The 20448-nt window shown below is 33.8% G+C and overlaps 1 protein-coding gene across 3 annotated transcripts in view; it reads right to left on the bottom strand.

Moving 5' to 3' along the window:
- LOC140743229 (uncharacterized) overlaps window positions 1–20448 on the bottom strand; it is a 53016-nt gene that overhangs the window by 17808 nt on the left and 14760 nt on the right. Inside the window, exon 1 of one of the 3 annotated variants that reach the window (XM_073074350.1) lies at window positions 7374–7466. The exons of the other annotated variants lie outside the window; for them this stretch is intronic. Coding sequence (XP_072930451.1) covers window positions 7374–7450 — 77 coding nt within the window. The 5' untranslated portion in view covers window positions 7451–7466. Of the gene's footprint in view, window positions 1–7373; window positions 7467–20448 lie in introns of those variants that run through there. 3 annotated transcript variants of the gene reach the window in all.

Raw genomic sequence — 20448 nt, 5'->3', positions numbered from 1 at the left:
TTTTTTTTACGCGACTGCGTTTTAGATTTTCGTGTGCATGTACGAGTATGTATGTAGGTAGGTTTTATTATTTGGCACGGCTAGATCTCTTTATATCTTCGACTTCGATTCGTTGTTATAGAAAACATATCATCGGTTAAATCACATAAATAGCCGATCTGTTGACCTATGGAAGTGCCTGGATATTATTGATTTTACAGTGTGGGTGGCGGGAGACCTAGTAGCGGCGGAGGAGGGAAGAGGGGGACGTTGCGTGTCGGCCCTGTACCTTGCAACATGTACGATTCAAAATAAAATCAATATAAGTAGTCGGAACATACTTAATATGTGTTTTGTCAAACTGCAAGGGCCACAATTCGATTAGAACTTACAATCTTTACGCCGAGGGAGGGACTTTGTCTTCCTTTGTTCTAAATGTTGTATCGGTTTCAAGAGGGTGATAGTGCCGATGTACTATTTGACTTCCACCACCTTTCCGCCGTCGAACAAAGATAACCTTTATTTACTTTAAATAACAAATTTCATAAGGTATTTATTTTAATAATTGTTCATTTGATACTATGGGTTAGTAATAACTAAGCCTCTCCTGCCTGTTGGGAAGTTTTCAAGAGTTTTTTTTATAATAAAAGAGCAACAGACTGCATGCTCGTGCATGCAGTTTACCTGATGGTAAGTAGCCGCACTATATATTTATATCTATAATATAAAAATGAATCGCTAAATGTGTTTCTAAGCGCAAATCTCGAGAGCAGCTGAACCGTTTTCGCTAATTCTTTTTTTAATATTCCTTGATGTATGAGTTCGGTTCTTACGGAGAGAAAAAAATGCCTGAAAACGTCTAAAACCAACAATTTTCTATATTCCCATACAAAAGATTCGTGATAATACTTTAAAGTCAATTTAAACTTTAATATCATACCATAAAGTTTAAATGTTAGTAGTAGTTCCGGGAAGGCAAAACAATTGAGTGACGTTAGTATCGTATAAATGTTACTGTTAATATCTGTCAATTGTCAATATAAAAAAACGAATTGCTGAATTTCACTTGAAATGCAAACGTCTCTTTGCTGTGCATCTATAATATTACTAAATCTACATATAAGCCACAAATTTCTATACAATTAAATAAGTGTTGTGTTTGTGACTTACTAAATGAACCTCCTATAAGGCGGCGGATAAATTTAGGCAGAAGAACCCGAAATGCAACGAACTAAATTAATTATCAATCTAAACGTACTGCCCAGGAACGAAGATCCTGAAAATCGCAATGACCGTGAAAGACTTTGGTGAAGACAAACCCGTGAAGCGCGACATTCGACTAATAATGGTGCAAGTTTTAATGTACTGCTCTCTGTTACGATATGTCAATTGACTACAGTACCTACAACTGTGTTGCTATTGGACTTATGAACTCAGTTTGCCAATATTGTAAGGCATTGATCAAAAATCATCATCAAGGATGAATGCACAATGGCCCATAATCGCGCATTAGAAGCACTTAACCGTTGAAAGATCTACGTAATGACTCAAGATGTCTTGAAGGCGCCATGATTTTACTGTCTGGCGATTTCCGTCAAACATTGCCAGTAATTCCAAGATAAACTGCTGCCTGTCAACAAATATGAGAGTTGAAGGAAATGCCCCACTCATTTGAGCGTTGTCTTTGAGAAAACTACGAGCGGTCACCATTTTTTACGTGGATGATAAAGCTAAACTTAATAGATGTACTTAATATGTGTAAGATGTAGATAGAATCATTTTAAAAATTCCAACGCATTTGATACGATCATAACGTTTTGGCGCATGATTTATGAATCGGTTAAAGACAGAATGAGAAATCATAATAATTACAAGACGCAGATAAATTAATACACATAATTAATAAGATTAATACGCAGATCCTGTACTAGGAATACGTTGTCTACGCGAGGGACGGTTAAATATCTCGACCACTGATTAAATAGCAGCAATAATGCTTTTGCTGCTATTTTGATAACAAACTACATCTCGGGACATCGTTATACATGCATGTATCAACGGCAAGCAGCTGATGGGTTCCAGACACTTATACATTTATGACGTAGTCGAATATCCGATATATTTTTTTAAAGAACGCGAGGTGGAGTCTATTGACATTTCACAGGTACATCGCATAACACAATGCCCCATGCCAAACAAAAAGGTAAACCGCAAAGAATTATTATTTGGTGGTTCATCTGGATGATTTCAATTTATTCGTTAGATCTTCGCTCTTATTTCACCAGTTTCTGGTAAACATGTACACCAAAATAGTAAGTAAAGGAGACATATCTTACCGAGGCATTCCTCCTCTTTAGTCCTCAGGGGGAACATCTGTGACCGTTGTCAGGTAGGAATCTAATATTTTCTGGGGTTAATTATAGATTTCCAGGGGCCGTAGTGACCACTTACCATTATGTAGGCTGCATGCTAGTCTGATAATCCTATATTATAAAAAAAAAACTTATCCGAGGCGTTCCAACTTAGACCTCGGGCAGTAGCAACTCACCTGTGACCAACCTGAGGTAGGAATTTAATCATTTTTGAGTTTTATTACAGATGTCCATTAGGGTGTCCCGTCCTTGTACGGGAAACTGTTTTTTGAGCTAGACTATCAGCCAGAGGTATCAGACAAGCTGAAGGCACAGTAGCATGGAGGCAGCTTGTCAGCTCATCCCCCGAGGCTTACAAAGCAGGAAAAGCTGGCACGACCATCAGAAATGAAGAAAACGACGAAGATGAGCAGCAGAGGTGTCAAAAGTTGCGTAATTTTACACAGATTACGAAAATGGTAAATTGCAGGTCATCATGAGGGCTCTACCGAACTTTGACTGACTTTAACAGACGTGACTTATAAACCTAAAGTAATAAAAAATAAAAATAAGTAGTAAATAAGAGAATAATTAAAAACAATAAAACAATACAAATAATATAGAGCTTATAATCAATAACAAAAATTTGATATTGAAACTTATTATTGGCGTTGAGCCTTACCATAATTTCGATATAACCTCATGTAGCAGAGAAGTATAGCAGTGATAGCCTAATGGTTAAGACTCGGACTCTCGAACGAGCAGTCCGAGGTTCAAATCCCAGGCACGCGCCTCTTATTTTTCAAAGTTATGTGCGTATTAGAAATTAATTATCACTTGATTAAAACGGTGAACGAAAACATCGTGAGGAAACCTGCATACCTGAGAGATTTATATAAGTAATCTCAAATATATGTGAAGTCTACCGATACGCACTTGGCCAGCGCTTTGGACTATGGCCTTATCGTGCCCAGCAGTGGGACAATAATGGGTTGATGACGAGCAGAGAAGTAGATTTTTTGCGATTCTAATATCCTGCGTTTAGTAGGTACCACTTGAGGTTTATTCAGTTTTAATTATTCTTCGCAGTACCATCATCCCAATGAAGGCGCTTTTATCACGTTATTTTATTCACGTTTTCACGGACTTATTTCTTTCGCCCATTGAATTCATGAAATAACTCAGATTTTTAGGAAATTCGAGAGAATATACAATCAAAGATAAAGTCACCTATTTCCGCGGCATTTTCCCCAAAACTAGAAGAAGTGTCCGATATTAATTTTTAATAAGGAATTGGATTATTCTATCAAAAGCTTTATTATCTTTTCTCTTGAAATAGACTCGATGTTTTACGATTAAATATTGATTTGAATGTGTATCGAAAATAAAAATATGAGCCATGTTAGAAAAACCCTATTCCGATGTAAAAATCCTTATTCCGATGCATTTGGTTCCTAATTACAAGTAACAAAATAAGGGGGTGAGAGAGATAGAACGAATTACACCTTGCTTAAACGGTCGAGGAAAACATCTTTAGGAAATCTACATACAGGAGAAATCTTAGACAAATAAATTCAAAGGTGTGTGAAGTTTACCAATTGCCACGTGGCCAGTGCGGTGAACTATGGCCTAATCATTCTCATTCTGAGAGGAGAACTTTGCCCAGCAATAAGGCAGTAATGGGTTGATGACGATGATGACCTAATGCCGCCGTATTTGTAAACTTATTTTTACCCTTATCTGTTAAGAAAAAACATAATATTTAAATGTTGTCGATTCCTTATATAATCCATACAATGTTTTCATCAAATTATTATCATGCGTATGCAAAATTATTGAAAAAAAGCATTATTTAAAAAATTGTGACATTCACGTGCAAAGGGTTTCAAATTGTATGAAATATACATATGATATCTCGTGATAAGAAATCATATCGGGGTGTATATTTCATCGACGTATAAATAGTAGATGTAAAATCGCAGTATGCGATTAGGGATGAGTTGCTAGTAGATTAGCATATGTAAGACATCACGACGAGTGACACATTTCTCCAGGTCTAGAGTCATCCAGTTGTATCAAACGTATATTTTCTCATCTTTTCGGATCTTCTTTTTAAATTACTTTACTCGTAATATACGTAATATAAGTAGTGTTTGATTTATTAACGAAAAAAGTAGTCATTTTTATTACATTTTATTTTGTTTAAAAAACATGTACTTATTATGTACAGTAAAATCCTTGAGATACATTTTCTATACATCATTCTGTATGAAATTTTATTTTTTATCTTCCATATTTTAAGGAGCTTTATGTCTATTTTTTAACCGACTTCAAAAAAGGAGGAGGTTACTCAATTCGACCGTATATATGCTTTTTTTTTTCGATCGATATGATTCATACACCATTCATTCAGAAATATGTACTAAACCAACATTTATATATATTATTTTTTACTGAAGTCAGCGCTGAATATATTTCGTTGGATAACGATGTAAACAGCGTGTCTAATATGAGCGCCGACTTCAGAAATATGTACTAAACCAACATTTATTTCAATTATTTTTTACTTTGTAGTATTACATACATTACATAGACTTCACAAAAAGTACAAACGGCTAGGAAATAATGTGATTCAGTACTGCCTGACACGTTGTGAGTCGGTAGAAACCGTAATTTAAACGAAAACTCGATTATTACGTTTTAATTGGTTTCAGTCCCTTTCATGCAAAAACGGCCTTAACTTTTTTTCTTCAACTTTAAATACTAAGTGTGGTATCTTTTCGAAATCTTTATTAACTGAACATATTTTTTGCGCAATGTACACTTATAGTCCAGTACATTTTTTTTTCATCGCGACGAGTCAAAGTTGAGGGAAAAATAGTAAAAAAAATAAAATCTAAAAATATCCCTATTTTTTTCATGGTTCCTTTACATCTTTTAACCAATTTACTTTTCAATATGATAGACCAACTATCTGATAGTATTTAACAGAATAAATAAACACTGCATCACCAAATTTGTGCACGCAGTTAACGAAAGAAGATGGAGAGGGCTGAATTTCTCAAAAAATGTAAAACAATTGATAGTGCAAAATCGGTGACACTTTTACTAAGGTAATTTTTTTTTCCCAGAGAGGTCAGACCCTCACCTATGTTCTCCCCAAGTTTGTCGTGGTACTTACGGGGCACCCTGTATATAGCTACCGATCATCAACTTCTTTGTATGTTCCTAACATACCATAAACAGCATAAGAATTACTTTTAAAGGAACTGGCTTGTGCATTGCATGGCCATGAATGACATGCTACCCTGGCATGAAGAGTGGACACCGGTGACTTTCTCATCATTTGGTACTGGGAGTTCAATTAAATTACATTTTATTATTGTTACTTTTATTGCAATGTGCAAATAAGCTTCTTTTCTATCAGTATTTTGCATACTCGTTACCATGTTTGCTATCAGCTCAATATATACGGGTTATGTAATGACTTGGGAGGACGAGACGTGCAAGACCTAGCACGGCTTCGAGATGCCCAAGATCATTCATGTAATGCCTGGATGTCAACAACGGGTTGTGGATTGGTATAGAAAACTCTTCGAAGGATTGTTATGCTTTCGAGGTGACTATATCCCACGTAATGCCTGGGTACTGTCACTTCAATCACGAGACGGGTAATGGTACTTGGAAGATACAGTGTAAGACACGCCGTGGCCTCTGTTGACCAATACCATGTAATGCCTGGGTACTGAGTGTTAGGGCTATACTAGTGACGACAGAGTGACGATATTGGCTGAGCTTGTAATAAGACATTTTTAGTATTTAGCAGATTTACCGTGGTTCTATTAAACATGTAACAGAGTGTAACAGTCTGTGTACTATTTACAGCAAGTTGGAAATAATAAGAAAAATACTGGTAAACTTATTACTTAGTGTACTCAACTACACTGATTAATATTTGTAGGACTTTGGTCGGAAGTAAAGTTCATTTGGGGGATCTTATAAAGCCAAATTTTTGAGAATGACAATGGAATGTCTTTGAAATCTTGTGAAGAGTGATGAGTGCGTGTAAATAATTACACAATAGCAAAGTATGTGTCATTGAAAGACAGCCTTATATGTGTAATGAATGAAATAATAGGCAAGTTTGTAATGTTATTAGTTTTATTTAAATATTTGTTTCAGCTAGTCTGTCTAGTTTAGCCGTGGCAACAGCTCCGTCTACTACAGGACAGTCGACACACCTGCGTCAATACTGCACGTGTATGTATTGAACAGTCTATTGCCTACAAGAGCGTGTGTCGAGGACGCCACGCTGTCAGGAGAGGCCGTATTAGGAATGATGGTAAGAGTAAGAAACTTTAATTGTCAAATGCGGGTATTAACTAAAAGTGGGCGTATAAAAGGACACTGTAGATCGTCTACTGTGTAGTTATTTTCCGATCTTTGTAAATAACGTTACTCTGCCAGTTTTGTTGCTCATTTGCGTTTAATTGTGTTTCTGTTAATTTATTTAGGAAAGTTAAGGTTCTCGCTTTATAAAAAGTTGGTTTTTAAATAATTTCCTGACGAATTTTTTAACAATCCCTGGCCAGACAAATATCTGAATGATGAATTTGGATATCTGTTCTGGGTCTGGGTACTTGTGTATTCGTCTTTGTATGAATCCATGAAACTCACGACACAGGCTCTGAGTGTAGAAAGCGTCTTTTTTATTATTGATTAGCAGCCATAGTAGTACTGTGAAAAATTAAACTATACGGTTAATGGTTTCTATCATCACTTACTTCGAGGTCGCCAGTGGAATATTTCTACTTAACCTTCAAGCATGCAATTCACCTGTGATCAATGCTCATCTTAATATAGCACTTTTGTTTGAATGCCATCAAATAGGTCTTAAGCCATCATACCTGGTTTGATTCTTACTGGTGGTGTCTGTAGGAATTGATTTTCTTGATTTCTTCACTTCATGGATAAAAAACTGACAAATAACTTACTTACCATTGGCTGCCGGCATTATTAAAATAATATAGAGAAAATACTTACGCTCTGTGAATAATGAAGCCACTATAAGTACGCGTGCCCCTGACGCGTCTTACTCTTCTGATCACGTATGGAGACATATCGAAACGTACTCCGTTGGACATCGTGTACTCGGATATCAATCAGTCGAGACGGCTTGAAAATGGAACTAAGCTAAGAATGGAGCTAAATTACTGTTTAAAAGTTTAGAAACTGTAATAGGAAACGCGACAACAATCAACGATAAACGGTTCGCCGACTGCCGTACAACTAACTCCAAGCTCCGGGATTTTCGCAAGTCTCCGGAAAAATCAATGAAGCAATCTACTGTGCTGCCACTTGCATGAAAACGGGAGCGCGGAGTACTACGGTTGGCTAAACTACTGGCATCTACTGAAAAATAACTGAAAAACCTCGCGTTATTATATTATGTCATTTGAGATCCGAATGCCAACAGTTGGGCAAGACATATAGATGGCTGGATGGATAGGTGTGATTTCTTATTAAAAAATTGCTTTTGAATAAAACTTTCCATTAATATAGTTTGTACATCAGAATAAAATATAGACTAAAAGGAGAATGCCCATTCTTGGTACTGATTTTTCTCATGCGTCAAAATGAAAGTAATATTAAAATTATTTTTTGATTTTTTTACATAATTTGTCGATCAGAATAGTTTCTTTGAACAGGGGATTCCATTTAAGATAAAATAAGACGAAATGTTGATTGTTGTTCTTAAAAATTAAAATGGCGGTATTTTGTACTCGGAATTCATTATTTTAGGTTTTTACGATTATTTTAGGTTTTTTTACCTACTACCATTAAAAGTAAATGGAATATGTCAATCGAACAACATTATAGGTACCTACAATCAGTTAAAACCGACCATCAATCTATCGTCGGATATTTCAATTGTGAGGTTATGTAACATTTCGGTAAATAACTTCAGAACCCGGGTGCTGATCTAAAAATAATTATTGGTGGTAGTATTTGGTTAATTATACATCGTCCACAACAAGTTTCAATTTGATGCAACTCTGGACGGCGGTCCATACTTTCATGGGCATTGTCCTTTATAAAGACATTGCATGGTTTGGCAATAATATAACTCTGTCAGTTCAAGAGTATGCTGATATTGATGACATTAAAACACGTGAATATGAATGATATTCACATGGAAAACATGTGAGACATTCAGTTAGAAGTATATAATTTCGGGTAAAATATATAGGTTTGTCTTGTTATTTTGTTCAACGCGGGTGAAACCGCGAGCACCGCTAGTTTTTTTATAATGCATTGGACCCATTATTAACCTATTAGTAAATAACATTAGTTATGCACTGAAACGTCAAATACATAATATAAGTGCGGCTGCAGGGATGCCGAAAAATTGAATAATTGGTTGACCAATTATTCATCAATATTACCAAAACTTAATTTTTTTTTTTTTTTTTTTTATATAATATGATAGTAGCAGACGAGCATGCAGTCCACCTGATGGTAAGTGGCTACTGCCGCCCATGGACATCTGTAATCAACCCCAGATAGGATTAGATATTCCTACCTGAGGTCGGCCACAGATGCGCCGCTACCCCTGAGGATTAAGCTGGAACGCCTCGGAAAAGTCTATCTCCCTTACCACACCCTTCAAACCGAAACACAGCAGCGCCTAACACTGCTGTTATTAGGTAGAAATAGGTGTGGCGGTGGTGCCGCCGGAGTCGAACCACAAAGGGTTCTACCACCTTCAAGGAATTTAATTAATTAATTACCTTAATTACAGGAGATGTTTCATTTTCGGCCATCTCGTGTACAGTATTTCAAAAAAACGACAACAATATGTATAGTTGAAGAAAAATACACATATATTTTTATAATCTAAAGTATTCCTGTTTAAAATTATTTAAAGTAAGCATTCCTCATTGGAATATTAAATATGGCGGAATACTGTCAATGTCAAGTTTTCAAAACTGTCGATGTCAGTAATTCTGTATTTAGCTGTTTTTTGTCCTAAAGTTATTATTACCTTACTCCTTTACAACCTAGCTTTCGTTTATGCTCTCATTATTTCAGAATTTATTTAATTATTTTATAACAATTATAAAACAAACCACCTTTTCAATAGTATCTAGTTTGATAGATGTATGTGACATGTCAAATTTAAAAAGAAGAAGTTGTCAATTTGAAAATGGTAGGTAATTCGGACAGGAGAAAAAATTACATTATGGTGACGATAATAAATACAATTAATATATTGTGTTGAAAGAGTGGAATAAAGCAGAATGGGAAAGGTTCTTTAAAAACATAAGTGACGTTTGAAATAATATGTTGCCAACTATATGTACTAATGAGAAGATTCCATTTCAATCCTGAATATGTTTTTGCTCTGTGTTTACCTGGCTTACGATTTTGGACTGATTCAACGTTACTGTTTACCCGCCTTATGTTTTATGGACTCTTCCGATTTTCGTGCGATCGCTAAGGATTGTGTTAAGAATGATTCAATATCATCAGGTAAAACATACATCACTTAGTTGTATTAATCGTGAAATAATCGTTAATACTTTGGAACTAGATAAGCTAATCCCTTTACATTTCTCTTTTTTTAGATAATTACAATAGTGTGACAAGGATTCTTGGGATGACAAAATAATCAGTTATTATTGTAACTGCATCGCCGGACAACGAATCGTACTCGTAGGTTTTTGCGCTCACATTATGACCATTGTTTGGTGTTTGGAATGGGCAGCACCTGCGCTACTTTATTGGATGAAATATTGATAAGGAAAGATGTTGAAAATGAATAAAATGAATATCTACGTGAAGGATATATAAAATATGATCTATATTATGTGCATTTAGTTGCTTTATTTACACAATTAAATGTTTGAAGTGTTAACTAAAATAAATTGGTATAGAACTATAGTTTTTGGTACGTTTCTTTTAAGTCAAGATTTATGAAAGTAAATATCATTAATATTTATCGAATATAGATATTGTTTCTCATGATGGTGTTGTGGAAAAATTACTATGTATTACAATATTTTTTACATCTGCGCCAATTCGCGTAAAAAATATGTTAAAAAGAATATTATGTATATAGTAAGTTAAAACAGAATGACAGACGACATTATTATGGTAATCACTACCGCCATGATGTTTTGCCAGTGTTGTGTTGCAAGTTTAAATGTAAATTATTGGTTTAAACAATTAAACGAAGATAATTTGAAGAGTATGAATCTCTACGAATTGTTCTTTGTATGTTTTCTTAGCATTTAGTATAGTGTACAAAAGGTGGCCGGGAGCCCATACATTTTGAAACATTTCCTTTAACATATTATGTAACTTGCTAAGGAACTGTTATTAGTAGATGCCACAGATACACGCAAAGACGAGTACAAAGACACCCAGACCCGAAACGGTATTTTATCCTTTTTAATTACTTTTAACCGTCGTGGGATTTATCAAAATTTTTAATTTTGTTTTTTGTTTCAATTTTTTTAAGAGCATAGGTGCTACATACTAGGTAGAGTCTGGCGTCAACTTTGAGTCAAACGTCCAGACAACCGAGTGTGTACATACCGCTATGAGAACGGCACTTTCAAGTTGCATATTTTTTGTAAAGAATAAATAAATATTTTTTTTATTTTCAATAATCTTATCATTTGAACTTAGCGCTATCTTTACAGTGAAACTGATTTGTTCGGATACATAATAAACAAGTTAGTAAAAAAATACAGTTATTGCTGGTTTTTAAAATCTTGATCGTCTTGAAGTTAATAAATTAATTAAAAAATAGCTAATGTATTTTCATTTTTATCTTTATTTTAAGGCTGTTTATTTTGTTTTTCAAATGTTTTAAGTACGATAAATGATTGGGTAGACATTTCACCAGTGAGTGTAACATTTCAAGGCAATAAGGGTTCTGGTAAAATAAAAAGAGTGATGATACGAGTACCACTCGTGTTACGTTGAGCAGTTACAGTCCACGAACTAAAACGCACATTGTCGATAAAGCTGTTATAAATCTTTGACCCAAAACATTCGCCAAAGTGCAAGCTTATTTCACGCTCAGTAGAGTACAATCTTTAGACGGTGTAGTAATAACTGACCTAGACCAAAGAAAACTTCACAACAACCCACATAAAAGAATAGCAATTAAAGAATTAGAGCGATTACGAAGCACGTTACGCCGGTTCCAAACCGAGGAAACAGAAGAAAGCCCATCAATAAATTGCCTTCGTATTTAGGTCCTCATCATTTATTCTTATTTTGCGCTTAAAACGTGGATGACTTCTGGGGGGCTAGCCATGTTACAAACTTTGCATTCTATTCGTTTTCTATTCTATTCGTTAGCAAGTTTCATTCTACATATACGATAAGTCTATGGTTAGCGATCACATTTAATATCAATGAGCCGTCAAATACAATATCGTCTGGTTTCTACACCAGCCAAAATACCTACATGGTAATGATTAATTATTTAATAGTAATATTAAAATATAACAACATAATATACATAAAAAATATACCATATTTTATAGTACATGTATTTTGTTAATTAAAACTATTTGCAAAAACTAAACTTAATAATGTCTATGAACGGTAACTATGGTGATTGGTGATTGTTTACAAAGAGCATACAAATTATTGTTTATAGCGATATTACTAATGACAGTAACAGCGATTGCATGTAATTTGTGATGTGACCAAAAGTAAATATCTGGACGTCCAACTTCGTAAAATTTACTGGCTCATGGCACGAATGTCTCTAAGCAACAAACTTGACTACTACAAAGTCATACTAAAACCGATATGGTCATATGGATCTAAGCTTTGGAGAACCGCATCCAACTCAAACTTGGACATCACACAACGCTTCCAATCGAAAATGCTTCGCATAATAGCTGATGCCGCAGAGACAACAGGGAAAGAGGAAGTGACAAATAAACTAAAATCATATACTCGTCATATAAGGACACCCCAATGGGCTTGCTAGTGAGCTTATGAAATCCACCCGCACTTTTAAGCTCATCAAAAGGAGAGCTACTCAGGATCTTCTCCCATCGTAGGAGCGGCTTCCGAGGAGGCAATAATTATAAATGGGTATGTCACTGGGTGTATACCATACATGCCATCTCAACAAATAAACCTCATAACCACCAGCGTTATGCCTAGACAGGGAGATTGCAGGGAAACAGGAGATAATAATGAAAAAAAGGATACGGATATTAATATTATATTTTTCTTTTAAGATTTAAATAAATTGTTTAGTTACAAGTAAAGTTATTATGAGAAGGATTAATAATGATTCAATAAAACAGTTAAACTGAGACAATATTTTTATTTAAGCACTGGAATAACTCTAAGTTCTATCCTATCTACTTATCTATTGTATTATATGTTCATATTAATTTAAAATAGAAAAACGGCTGTGCAATTCATTTCTATAATATTTTAGGATACACTAGTTATAGAGAGCCATATTCAAATTTCAACAAATTTAAAGTAGGTATACATTTTCAAATGATCAAAAGTAATTAAAGTCTATAATGCAGTGATAGCGCGTAGTGAAGTGTCAAACAGCTGATACAGAATTCGCCAATTTATTAGCGTTTACGTTTTCTACAGGGTCGGCGCGATCGCTCACTATGACATTTATCTTAGAATACGCTTCGCTAACAAATTTGACAAAAAAATCAAAAGGTTGTCAAAAGGTTGTCAAAGGTTGTCATTTGTATGGAAAAAAGCAATGACATGGGCATTGTAGAATCGCTAGCGTTCTATTCTATCGTGTAACTTGGCTACGACTTTTCTACTTCGCTATTTTGATCACGTGATCATTGATAATTTCATACATTTTAGCGTTTCTATAGCGTTTCTACAGCGCAAGCGACTGTAGAATGTCAACTTGGCTAGCCCCCCTGTTTTATTTATAATTTGCTATGCTGCTCAATTCTCACGATTATTATTAACATATGTAGTACTGTTTCAGTTCTACGGCCATCTACACGATGAGTTAAAGGAACTATAATACAAACCTGAAAACAGGTAAAAAAATGAACAAAATAGGTTTTGAATTTGATATCCTCTATATTTCTTTCTTGGTGAGGTTGACATTATATATACATTCATATTCTGTTTTCGTGTCGGGGCCTTAACACGTAAAATTGTACCTTAAACATGCGAAAGAATCGTAAGTACACTAGGCTACGGATGAATATTTACTTTAAAATATTCGTAATCTGGAAAAAGCAATTAAAAGATGTACAGCTGATACTTCATTCAGTAAGTGGTAAAGAATGTCATAAAATAATGTCACATGATACGAGTATCTTGTTAAAACAAATGCGGACTGGAAACTCCGTGATACTAACAATACATTGGGATTATCTTACCTGTTACGTTTCCTTTCACGAATTGCGATTCCTATACCGACTATTTATGGTGCGAGCAGTACAATGGGGACAACTACCTCTATGGCAAAACCTCTATATGTTTTTTTTCAGTCTATGTACGAGCCTTGTACATATATGTGATGCAAATCATTTCTTGGAATCATTATCTTCCCAATACAATATCATTTTTTCTGGATTGGAAATCGAACAAGTGTGCAGTGCAGTGAGCGCGCAAGTCAGACGTGTGCAAAGTAAATTATTAAATTAAATATTCGTTCGAAAAGTACATCCAATGAATAGCAACCTTTAAAGTAATACTTATTAGTTATTGTTTTGTGCAACTAACACCTGGACTTACGACATTCTATTACCGAGTTGTTTACAACTTAGCATACCGGAGAACAAAAGAGCCCGTGAACTGTGGACGCAAAAAATATTTCTTGTCGTCTTATCGCCATTCGGCCTATTATACAAGATAAAGTGACCGCTACCGGTACGTAATACAGGTTAAAATTGCGATCTCTAATCAATATGAGTTTACTGCATTCTCCGAAGAAAACTTACCATGGATCGCACCCCGATCTATCAAATGTAAAAGACAAAGAAAATTTAAAAGATAACCCACAAATAACATTTCGAAAGCGCAAAGAACCCGAACCAGAATTTTCTATGAAGCAGGAATTTGAAAGTCTTCGTAATGAAATAAGGTCATTTATGACAAGTTTTTCCAACATGCAAAGCGAAAATACGAGTAAAATGCAGCAAGACATGAATGAAATCAAAGAACAACTTAACGGAATTAGATTATCGACAGAGAAAGTAGCTGAAGAACAAAATATAATAAAAGCTGAATTAGAAAATCTAAGAAGTTACTGTATGAAAAATGAAAATAGTATAAAGAATCTGCAAGATGAGGTAAATCTTACGAAAAAATCGCACTTACCATTAACTCAACTACAAAACACCCCGTTTACCTACGAGGATCTTCTTACTGAAATGCAAGAACGTACTCAGAGGCAGAAAAATATTATTATTATTGGTGTACCTGAATCTTCGCATACTAACATTACTGAGCGAATTAATTACGATACTAACGAGGTACTGAAAGTCACCTATAGTATAGAGAAAAACTGCCCACAGCCATTAAAGATTTTCAGGATAGGCAAATATGTCGCTGGTAGAAATCGTCCACTCAAGGCCTGTTTTGAGTCCGATCAAATAGTTATGAGATTATTACGCAAGAGAAACAACATCGAAAATAACATCAAACTATATTCAGACCAAACTTACAACCAGCGTAGCTACCTTAATCGCCTTAAAGATGAACTGTTGCAGCGACATGAAAACGGTGAAGAAAACCTCACCATAAAATATATCAAGGGGACACCAAAAATAGTCACTCAGCAGCCAAAAAACTAATTCCGGCAACCAACCTATCAAACAACGTTAGCAAGCCTACTCAGAGTGCTCAGTCAAGTTATATTCTCCTAAACAGCTACCAAGAAATAACCTCAAGTACAAATTCACTAAATTTCCTTTATGCCAATGTCCGGAGTATTATTACACCAGGTAAATTTGACGAGTTGCAATGTATACTTAAATCTATTCCAAAAACTACACATTTAATATTATTAACAGAAACATGGATCAAAACCGAAAATGAAGCAAGACTTTTGAATTTAGACGGATATAAGCATCACTATAATATAAGGTCCAATGCTATAGGGGGTGGTGTATCAATATTTGTTCACAACAGCATAAAACACTCGCTGATTGACAATGACACACAATACACCAATGGTAACAACTTCCTTTGGATATGTTTAGAAAAAATATCACTAAACATAGGCTTAATTTATAAACCTGGTAGAACAAATATAAATGACTTTTTGACAATATATGAGACACAGCTTGAAAAAAATAAAAGGGCTATTATTTTCGGAGATTTTAATATCAATTTACTTTCAAGAGATCCAGTAACGTCTAGATATATGACTGTAATTGAAGAAGCCGGCTACAGATTCGTTAATAAAATTGAGGAAAGTTATTGCACCAGAGAAACTGACACCTGCAAAACGATACTGGATCACATATGTACAAACCTTCAGGATAATTTTCATTTTTATATAATAGACTCTGCAATGGCGGACCATAAACAGATCTATTTGGAACTACTAAAACATAAAATTAAAACTAAAACTAAAATTACTTATGATGCAATTGATTATAAGAAGCTAAATAATATACTTTTAAAAAACCAAGAACTTAACACCGAAGACCATATATACACAAACCTAGAAGAAAAAATTAAAGCAGTAATTAAAGAAAGTAAAATAAAAAAAACGAAGATATTAAACCTACCTAAAGATGACTGGATTAACAAAATTATAATAAATGGAATACATACAAGGAATCAACTATGGAAGAAAATGAAAAAAGAACCAAAAAACAAGAAAATTAGAAATGATTTTATACATGAAAGAAATAAATTAGCCGTCAGCATTAATAAAACTAAAAATAAATATTACCACGACGCCTTCAAAAAATGTAATAAAAATCCGCGAAAAATGTGGAACCTTATAAACTCACTATCCCAAAATAAAATCAAATCCAAATTTATCCCCCAAAAACTTCAAATACAAAATAAAACAATAACTGATCCTAAACAAATTTGTGAACATTTCAATACATATTTTACAACTATAGGTGCACAATTAAGTAACGATATCCCTACAAAATACCATACAGAGTACTCTAATGCATTATTTGACCAACAATTTTCTCAACATGCTCTTTCTTCAATAATTCCTACTAGTAAAGAAGAAGTAATAAAAATTATATCAGATCTAGATTCTAATGTCAGCGCAGGTATAGATGGTATAAATACAAAAAGTTTAAAATGCATTAAAGATTTAATCGCGAAGGAACTAGCTGATTGTATAAATAAATGCTTACTAAAAGGTGAATTTCCTGAGTCCCTTAAGGTTGCAAAAGTAACCCCAATACATAAATCCGGATCAAAGTCTGAACCTGGGAATTTTCGTCCCATATCAGTATTGCCTGTTCTCTCCAAAATTTTCGAAAAAATAATTTATGACAGACTAATATCTTATCTTGACTCTATTAACTATCTCTTTGAAAGGCAATACGGATTTAGGAGAAAAAGCAACACCCTTTCGGCCACCATAGACCTTATCACCAAAATTAAAAACAATATAGATGATAAAAACATTGCACTAGTTATATATGTAGACCTAAAAAAGGCGTTTGATACGGTCAGTCATCGCCTGCTGCTGAATAAACTTCATAACATAGGAATTACAGGAGAAGCATTTAAAATTCTTGAGTCTTATTTGTCTAATAGATATCAATTAGTTAAAATTGAGAAATATGAAAGTTCCCCATCACCCGTTAATTTCGGCGTCCCTCAAGGATAGTCAAGCCACATCTAGAATACTTGATAGAAGTATGGGGAACTGCAGCACCATCAAATCTTAAAAGATTGCAAATTACTCAAAATAAAATAATTAAGGTGTTATTTCATTTTGACTACTTAACATCTTCAAAATTTCTATATGCCAAAACAAAATTGCTAAACTTAAAACAAATGTACACATATAAAACACTACTACTAATACATAAAATCATAAACAATAAAATACATTCTGAAATAGCCTTCACCAAAAACTATCAGACACATAATAAAAAACTGAGAAATGCCGAAAATATTAACTTACCTTTCCCTAGAACTCGATATGGATCTAAAAACCTAATGTTTGAAGGGGCCAAAATTTACAATAAATTACCAAAAAATATAAAAGAAATTAAACCTATAAGTATATTTAAAAAGAAAGTGATGAAATACGTAATAGAAAATATAAATATATAATTTAGTTAATAGTTTTAAAACAACATTAATATACATAAAATTCAAAACAATGCTGATGGCTTCTGAGTAATATATAAATAAATATGTATATAATATATAACATATCATAAGCACGCTCACTGTAACAAACCTATTCATAAGTTAGCATAAGTTGTCTTGTAAGTGAAATTTTGTAATTTCTTAAGACAATAAAGATTCTTTAAACCGAAACCGAACAAAATGACACTAGTCAAAACATTCAGAGTGATTCATGGCTCGAACAAGAGATCTTGCACTTGACTCTCATATACCTAATACCAGTGCCATTCAACCTTCAGTCGTAGAGGAATCCCCTATTGATGGTGACATATTGGCCATATTAGGCGAGGCGCCTAGTGAAGATGATTAGAAATTAGAAAAGAGATTCATAGTGACTTAGGTAACAGACTTAAATACTTTTTACAAACAAAATTAATGAGGGAATCCTAGAAATCGCACATTACTACTAAATGCCTAATAAAAGATGCAGTCACTGATAGCCTTCAACAAAGGACGTATAATTTGCCGCACATTAATCTCAGATAGGCGTTGTTTTACCAGTTTGAAGTAATGACATGCAGATTTTAATTATTTTCAGATAAATCTGGCACCAGACTCTATTAAAACATATTAGTAGGCTATTGTGTCATTCACATTATTTTGATACATAAATGCAGTGCAATTTTCTTTTTTCTATTCTGAATAATAAGTTGAAGAAACTTTAATGGAGACTAAGATTATGAGTTACCTTTTTGACCTGTCTGAAAAATTTAAACTGGAAACACATGCAGTATACTTCTCAGACAACAAGCCGGAAACTAGCACCGGCGGCTCAGCGACCTGCGGGGACGACTTCAAGATCGAGACCCCAGGATCATTCACGCAAGCAAACTTCAATGCACGTTAATAACAAATGGCCCTTACAAGACGCAGGGACAAATTTATACCCACAGGTAACTAGTACAGATAGATCAAAATATTTTTATAACCTCTGGAAAAGACTTACTAATAATTCTATAGTATTATCTTGGATAAAGGGCTATAAAATCCTTTTTTCGTCAATTCCAGTTCAATCTAACGAGCCGAAAATTACTCCAAGTAACTCTTATGAACTTAATAATTTTAAAATGGAAATAAAAAAAAATCTATAAAGGCGCTTTTTCTCCATGTAGTATAGTAGATAGGGATTTTGTTTTACATACATTTTAAATTCCTAAGCCCAATGGTGACTTTAGGTTTATTTTAAACTTGAAAAATCTCGATAAAGGAGATGTTTCATTTTCGGCCATCTCATGTACACCATATTTAAAATGCACGAATAATTTGTATAATTGAAGAAAAATGCACATATATTTTGATAACCTAAAGTATTCCTGTTTAAAAATATTTAAAATAAGCATTCCTCATTGAAATATTTAATATGGCAGAATACTGTCAATGTCAAGTTTTCAAAACTGTCGATGTCGGTCAGGGAACCTATGTGTACCCCACACATAGGTTACTATACTCTTTGGATGTCGGTAATTCTGTATTTCGCTGTTTTTGTCGTAAAGTTATTGTTACCTTAGTACTTTACAACCTGGCTTTTGTTTTGGGTATCCCGTCATTATTTCTGAATTCAATTAATTATTTATAATAATTATAACAAAACCACCTTTTAAATAGTATCTGGTTTTATAGATGTAAGTGACATGTCAAATTAAAAAAGAAGAAGTTGTCAATTTGATATGTGTAAAAATGGATATATACATATTATATAATAGTGGAATCCAATGTAAACGTTGAATAAATATGTACTGATGAGAAGATTCCATTTCAATCCAGAATATGTTGCTGCTTACGATTTTGGACTGATTCTACCTTACTTGTTTATGTTTACCCAGCTTATGTTTTATGGACTCTTGTGGTTTTCGTGCGATCGCTGTGGATTGTGTTGACAAGGATTCAATGTCATCAGTTAAAATATACATCAGTTAGTTGTATTAATCGTGAAATAATCGTTATAATAATAATTTTAAACTAGAGTAGCTAATCTTTTTACATTTCTCTTTTTTTAGATAATTACAATAGCAAGACAAGGACGTTCTTGAGATGACAAAATAATCAGTTATTGCAACTGCATCGCTGGGCAACGAACCGTACTCACAGGTAGCTGCGCTCACATTATGACCATTGTTTGATGTTTGGACTGAGCTCATCACAGGATATTACAGAACCTGCTACATGATTGGATGAAAATATCGATAAGGGAAGATATTGAAAATGCATAAATAATGTATCTAAGTGAAGAATAAATAAAATATTATCTAAATGTTAACTAACTTAAAGTTGTTTTATTTACAAACTGAAATGTTTTAACTAAAATAAATTGGTATAGAAGTACATATTTTGGTATGTTTGTTTTAAGTCAAGATTTATGAAAGTAAATATCATATATAAAATGTTTATCAAATATAGGTATTGTTTCTCAATACATACAACACAATATTTATATATCTACGCCCATTCGCGTAAAAAATATATTAGAAAGTATATAATGTATATAGTAAGTTAAAATAGAATGACAGATGACATTATTACGGTAATCACTACCGCCATGATGTTTTTCCACTGTTTTGTTGCAAGTTTTCGTGTAAATTATTGTTTTTAAACAATTAAACGAACATGATTTGAAGAAAATGAACGCCTACGAATTGTTCTTTGCATGTTTTCTTAGTTCTTAGTATAGTGTACAAAAGGTGGCCGGGAGCCCATTCATATTGAAACATCTCCTTTATTCAAACTTCGCATTTTA

This window comes from Epargyreus clarus, unplaced genomic scaffold (assembly GCF_041222505.1).
Source record: "Epargyreus clarus isolate Ecla_fem2 unplaced genomic scaffold, WU_Ecla_fem_2.2 ptg000007l, whole genome shotgun sequence".
NCBI lineage: Eukaryota > Metazoa > Arthropoda > Insecta > Lepidoptera > Hesperiidae > Epargyreus > Epargyreus clarus.
This window is presented reverse-complemented; position numbering and strand designations above follow the sequence as displayed.